This window comes from Hyperolius riggenbachi, chromosome 6, assembly GCF_040937935.1.
Source record: "Hyperolius riggenbachi isolate aHypRig1 chromosome 6, aHypRig1.pri, whole genome shotgun sequence".
NCBI classification, from domain to species: domain Eukaryota; kingdom Metazoa; phylum Chordata; class Amphibia; order Anura; family Hyperoliidae; genus Hyperolius; species Hyperolius riggenbachi.
The window spans coordinates 198,831,098-198,838,236 of NC_090651.1; the positions used below are offsets into that span (position 1 = coordinate 198,831,098).

General features: G+C 46.4%; 1 protein-coding gene across 1 annotated transcript in view; it reads left to right on the forward strand.

The window, feature by feature from the left end:
• The window catches only part of LOC137522113 (V-set and immunoglobulin domain-containing protein 2-like), a 46,904-nt gene extending 44,544 nt beyond the window's left edge, over positions 1–2,360 (forward strand). The window contains exon 6 of the mRNA XM_068242142.1: positions 156–2,360. Within this exon, the coding sequence (XP_068098243.1) occupies positions 156–249 (94 nt within the window). The 3' untranslated portion in view covers positions 250–2,360. The remainder of the gene's footprint in view (positions 1–155) is intronic.
• The last annotated feature ends 4,779 nt before the right edge of the window (positions 2,361–7,139 follow it).

The window sequence follows — 7,139 nt, forward strand, 5'->3', positions numbered from 1 at the left end:
GTTAAATACCATGAAGAGAGATATGCATACAATACTGTGAGTTTATAGACAGAGAAAAACAATACTGTGATGATATATATATATATATATATAGAGAGAGAGAGAGAGAGAGAGAGAGAGACTAACACTTATTTTTTTCCCCCTCTCTCCTGCAGGGAGGATGCAATATCTCCGATGATGTCAGAAGAACAGGGGCAGTCATCTAAGTTGCGTGATTCTCATGCGAGAAGTGAAAGCAGGGTTGTGTAACCATCATTATATGGAACATTGAAGTTTTTAATTTTGCAGATTTCACTATATTTTCAATATCATTAGCCTAGTGGATTAATGCAACACCATAATTTAAGTTTGCAGTGACCCAGACACTGGAGCAGGAAAGGGTGTTTTAGAATTTTAAAGGGCACTGAGCACCATCCATTTTTTTTTGTTTTACAGCGAATCTCCCCATAAGTACCGTATATACTCGCATACAAGCCGAATTTTTGATCCCAAAAAAGTGGCCCAAAAGTGGGGATCTCGGCTTGTATGCGAGCCATAACTACTGAGAGGTGCATGCAGATGAGCGAGCTGTGGGCCGCCATCCTTCCGAGCACCCCCGCAACCCCCTGGAGTGGAGCGGCAGTGAGACCTTGCCGCTTTTCTCTCACCTATTAAATGCTGCTGCTCGGGCATTGCCCTGTATTCTCCTATGGTGGTTTCCTCCTCTGACCCCCTCGCACTGCTCTCCCCTGCTCTGTCAGCTGCCTGGACACTGCGTGATGCTAGGCATCCTCTTCGCGCTGTAATTGGCTGTCAGCGTTACACTTCCTCCCGACGACCCAGATCTCCTAGTTGCTGTGGAGATGCATCCCCTCCACCGCTCGGGACACGCTTGCACGCACATCCACCCTGCCGGACCGACAACTCCAACATCCAGGCAGCTGCCAGAGTGACAGAGCATGGGAGAGCGGAGGGGGTCAGAGGAGAATACAGGGGAAGGCTCGGGAGAGCGGCGCGGGGGGATGCCAGTGTCCTGTGTTCTGGGCACCAACACCGCAAGGGGGGCAGAGGAGAATACAACATAGGAATACATTGGAAGACTCAGGCAGCAGCATTTAACAACTGGCAGCACGATCGCCGACAGTGTCCTGTGGCAGATAAGAGAGCCAGGAGAATGGGCAGAGGAGGAAGAGAGATGCCAAGGGAAAAGCCACATTTAGGAGGAGGCCCAGGCAGCAGCAGTTAACAGGTGAGAGCAACGTGGCTAGGCCTCACCTTACTCAGTACTTGCTATTATCTGCACATCAGTAGAGCATTACAAGTCAGCCATACATGCCACTCTGCTTTGGGGGTAGGACAGTGACACACAGCCCTCTCATCTGCATGCACAACTTCACCACAGCAGTCACTGCAGCTGGCTGGCACAAGTTGGTAATCCCTCTGTCATTTACTGACAAGGGAAACTCACCAGTAGCAGTCGCATTTCCTACCCCCGGCTTATATGAGAGTCAATCATTTTTTTTCAGTTTTTCAAGGTAAAAGTTTGGGGGTCGGCTTATATGCGGGTCGGCTTATATGCAAGTGTATACGGTAGGTTTGTAATACAGTGTGCAATTGTGAGGGCGTGAGTTGGGGTGAGCCTCACTACTTGCCTACAGGGCGCGTTTTCTCTGGTTGCCAGCCCGTGCAGGATGCACCATCTTCTACTTGGGCAGACCACAACATTACGCATTTTTTTAATTTTCCCGGCAATTTCTCTCTCTTATGCTGCAATGCATGCCGAGAGATGTAGTTCATGGTTGTGAGTACAGAGATGTACTTGCACCTCGGCATGCACTGCAGTGCACGATTACTTCCAAGTACAGGAAAAAGAAGCTGGGTAACTAAGGCCTCTTTTCCACGACTGTTGATAGGCAGAGAAATTGCTCTCAAACTCTCACAACTGCTCACTGCTGACTGGTAACTGCTCACTGCTGGCTGGTAACTGCTTGCTGAGCACACAGCTTAACAGTTCGTGGAAAAGAGGCCTCACAGCAATGGTCAATGACATGCAGATAATTCAGAATTAAAGGGTTATGCCAATTTTGTGTGCAAAAGGCAGCTTGAAAATGGCCCAATTGAAGTTCACCTTGGTGGTGTTAAATTGTTCCATTTTCAAGCCTCTTTTCCACGGACTGTTGAACTGGGTGCTCAGCAAGCAGTTACCAGGCAGCAGTAGGCAGATATCAGGCAGCAACAAGCAGTTACCAGGCAACATTGAGCAGTTGTGAGAGTTTGAGAGGCACTTCGCTGCAATCAAAATTTGCATAATCCAGCACTGCACAACTCAAAATTATTTGCATCTCATTGACTATTCCTAGTAGCAAAGTGTTAAGGTGCATACACACATCAGACTATAGTCTTTAGAAAATGAAAGATCACAGACCAATCTTACCCCCTTCCATGTAGTATGAGAGCCATACTCTACACAGTCTATTCTATGGTGCTGAACTCCACATCAGAAAAAAAATCTTTGCAAGATGCTGCACACACAGATGCTGTACAGACACAAAAGATCAGTATCTGCAAAAGATCTGTTCCTGCTAAAAATCCATTCCTGCAAATTACAATGATAGTCTATGAGATCTGCAGATCATCATACACACATGATTTAACTGACATTCATCTGCAGATCAGATCCACCAGGATGGATTTTCAGATCTGCGGATGATTGCTTGATCTGCAGATGAATGCCAGTTAAATCATGTATGTATGATGATCTGCAGATCTCATAGACTATCATTGCAATTTGCAGGAATGCATTTTTGGCAGGAACAGATCTTTTGCAGATACTGATCTTTTGTGTCTGTACAGCATCTGTGTGTGCAGCATCTTGCAAAGATTTTTTTCTGATGTGGAGTTCAGCTCCATAGAAAAGACTGTGTAGAGTATGGCTCTCATACTACATGGAAGGGGGTAAGATTGGTCTGTGATCTTTCATTTTCCAAAGACTATAGTCTGATGTGTGTATGAGCCTTTAGGACGTGTTTCTACTTGTGTCGGTGTGGGTCTACAAGATGCATGCCGACACTTGGTCTAAAGCAGGTATGTCAAACCGGTCCTACGAGGGCCGAGGTCCTCACACATTTTTGACACAGCTCAAATTAATTGATGGGTCTGAATCAGGAAATGTGTGGTCCATAAGGTAGAACACATTCCTCTCTTTCTCAATCCATCCTAAACACTGACATGGATCTGGCCCTCCAGGCCTGGAGTTCGACACATGTGGTCTAAAGTGTTCAAATCCAAATATGGCATGTTTAGCGGCATGTGCTTCATTATCCCTCCACAGCAACAGATGTGTTGCCAGCCTGGAGGCTACTGAGGCATTTACATGGCTTTGGCTATTCATTGTAATCCGAGAGATTACTGCCAGGGGACAGCAATGGGGCATTGTGTACAAGGATTAAAATGCATCAGACTGCAATAACACACATCCAATTTTACAACCTACATGCAGTATGAAAGCTTGCCTACACAATCTGTTCAAGTCTGTTTAGTTTCCAAAATCTGTACAACCTCATACTGCATGGAAGAGATGAAATTGGTCAATCATTGGCCAATCAAAATTGGATGTGGCTACGTTTCCACTAGTGCATTGTGATTTCTTTGTGGAAAAAGCGTAAACGAATTTGCATGCTAATGCAAATTTCAATGCTTATGTTAACGTGAAAACGCTTGTGGTTTCGCATATTTTTCTAAATATGCATTTTAACCATGTCAATGCCTGTGTGCTTTTTTATTGAAATTTACGTGAAAACGTACGCAAATTCAAATGGAAAACCACATGGCGAAAATGCAGGCGAATTTCCTATTACATTATTACATTACATGCTCTGCTGTGCAGAATTTTTCTGTTGCATGCAGTCCATTTCCACATAACACACACATTAACAGATTACCATATTTTACGGACTATAAGACGCACCTGGTTTTAGAGGACAAAAACCAGGGGGAAAAAATACTAAACCAGGTGCGTCCATAGTGCAGGGGCATCTTGTGGTGTCTCCCTAAACAATACCATACATGTAAACATGAAATGCTCTCCCATCCATGACTGAAATCTTACCTTAGGGCCCATTCACACTAGAGTGTTTTGCCGGCGATTTCGGCAAAACGCTCAAGCACTAGGGCTTTTTAATTCGCTAGTGCTATAATATCCTATGGGCCCATTCTTACTTGTATGATTTGCATTAATCGCCAGCGATTAACGCAAATCGCCAAACGCAAACGTGTAGCCTGCACCATTTTCAGGCGATTTCCCGGCGATTGCGATTCAGTGCTATAGAAGCGCTAAACGCGATTGCGGGAAAATCGCTGCAGTGTCCAGTGATTTTTTTTCCGCGTTAAATCGCGGAAAAATCACTCCTGCAAAACGCCAGCAGTAATCGCCGGCATTTTGCACTTTTAAGTGTGAATGGGGTCTCACCCTTTCCCCCATGCTAATGATGCCTGCCCACCTCCTCCATGCTAGCAAGCTGGTAGCAATCTATACCCCATTCATGCTAATGATACACTCCTCCATGCTAGCAATCTATGCCCCCATTCATGTTAATGTTGCCTAATCCCCACACCCCCCACGCTAGTAATTTATGTCCCCATTCATGTTACTGATGTCTGCCTCCCATCCATTCAAACTATGCCCCCATTAGGGCTCGTTCACACCTAGGGCATTTTGCACTTTTTTAGCGCCGGCGATTTTAAAAAAACTCCCTAAAATCGCTAGTTATGGTATAGCTCTATCAGTGCATTTTGTCTGCTTTCTGCTCAGCAAAGCGCTGCATGTACCATTTTTAGGGCATTTTTGCTACAATGGAAGGTATAGGAAAAGTGCAAAACACTCACAAAATCACTTTGTGCGGCAATTGCGTTTACGCTTTTAAGAATAAATACATTGTATCAAAGAATTCACTTCCTGACTTGTGTAAAAATAGAATCATTCTGCAAAACCGCTTTGAAAAGCGCTTGACAAAAAATCATAGCGCGCAGGTAGGCGCCGGGAGGGGGAAAAAAATTACATCCCAAAATTGCAAAACGATGGATGCGAACAAAGCCTTAAAGAGAGTCTGAAGCGAGAATAAATCTCGCTTCAAACCTCATAAATAGCAGGGGCATGTGTGCCCCTGCTAAACCGCCGCTATCCCGCGGCTTAACGGGGGTCCCTGATCCCCCAAATCCCCTCGGTGCAGTGGGGGAGCGCTTCCTGGTTGGGGCAGGGCTAACCGCCGCAGCCCTGCCCCACGCGCGTCTGTCAGCGCGTATCTCCGCCTCTCCCCCGCCCCTCTCAGTCTTTCTTCACTGAGAGGGGTTTGGGGGTGAAGGGACCCCAGTTTAGCGGCGCGATAGCGGCGGTTTAGCAGGGGCACACGTGCCCCTGCTAACTTTGAGCTCTGAAGCGAGATTTATTCTCGCTTCAGAGTCTCTTTAAAGCTAATGATGCCCCCATCCATGCTAGCAATCTAATTCCTCCATTCATGCTAATGATGCCCACCCCCACCCATCCATGCTAGCAATCTATGCCCCATTCATGCTAATGATTCCTGCCCCCCCCCTCTCCATCCCTGCTGGCGGTCTATGCCCCCGTCCACGAGCAGCAACTGCAGTTAAAACCGCATTGTGAGTCGTCACCTGTTCATCCAGGGCATAAATTCTTCCTGCTTGTATGGTCGCTTGCTTCCTCTTACTGTGACGTCACAGTAAGAGGAAGCAAGTGACCATACAAGCAGGAAGAAGTCACGGGGTGGAGGACACGCAGTGCCCGGGATGAACAGGTGATGGCTTGCGCTGTGGTTTTAACTGCAGTTGCCATGCAGGGAGGGGGCATAGATTTCCAGCGCGGACAAGCATCAGAAACAGGGACATGGATTTCCAGCGTGGACGAGGGGCAGGCAACAGGAACACAGTTGGAAACATGGATTTCCAGCGCAGATGAGGGATGGGCATCAGAAACATGAATGGGGACATTGTTTTCCAGTGCCGACGAGAGCAGGCATCGGGAACACAGACGGGACATGGATTTTTAGCGCGGACGAGGGGCGGGCATCAGGAACACAAATGGCATGGATTGCTAGCGAAGACAAGGGACGGGCATCATTGATGTGAAGGATCTATAGATTGCTAGCAGGGATAAGCCAGGCAGGCATCACTAGCATGGACTGTAGCGTAGTATTCGGATTTTTTCCCCCCACATCTGTAGCGTAGTATCAGACTTTTTCCCCCCACATCTAATAGTCCGTAAAATATGGTATGTGAAGCATACTTTCTATGTACTGTATGCCTGCATAACACTACAGGCATTACCTGTGATGTGACTTTTCCCTCTGCTGCTTTGCGATTTGCCAAACAATAGGCACAATCGCATTCGGTAATGCTAAAACAGCTGATTTTACCGATCACCTTCCTAAATTACAACTCACTAAACCTATCTCCTCAGAGAAAATCAGAGTTCCCGACTAGTGAGGTGAATTACCGACGAGTTCCTGACTAGTGAGGTGAATTACCGACTTGTGCGGTAATTACCTCAGGAAATGTCAAGAATTGTCAATTCACAAAGATTTCCGCATTTAATTTACTAGCCAAAACAGTTCGGTATTTTTCTCCAGCTCACAGCCTTTGGGGAGAGCCAGGCAGCCTGCTTCTCACTCTGATTTGATGCGATGGAGTATCGGGTGGGTCTTTCACTGTATCAAAGCAGAGGAAGCTGACCATTCTGAGGGCTTTCTTGCATCCCTTTAGATGTGTAAATATGTATTCTAGCATACAGAAGAGCTCCCCATGGTGGCTGCAGCACATCTAAGGGCCCATTCACACTAGAGCGTTTTGCCGCTTTTAATTTTTAAAAATTACTCCTGCAAAACGCCGGCGTTTTGCGCTTTTAATAGTGAATGGGTCCTAAAGGGATGACAGGCTTCATTGGACAGAAAACCTCCAAGTCACACACACAGCTCCATGCCTTCCCACTGACTTGCTCCATGCTAGTAAGTGACACTCACCAAGCAGGGCTTAGTGAATTGAGGCATGTACCGAACTTCAGACTCATGCGGGAAACCTTTTGTGAATTTGGAAAGAAAGTGTAAAATACCGAATTAGGTATTTTACCGACCTGCCCATTGTGAATAGAG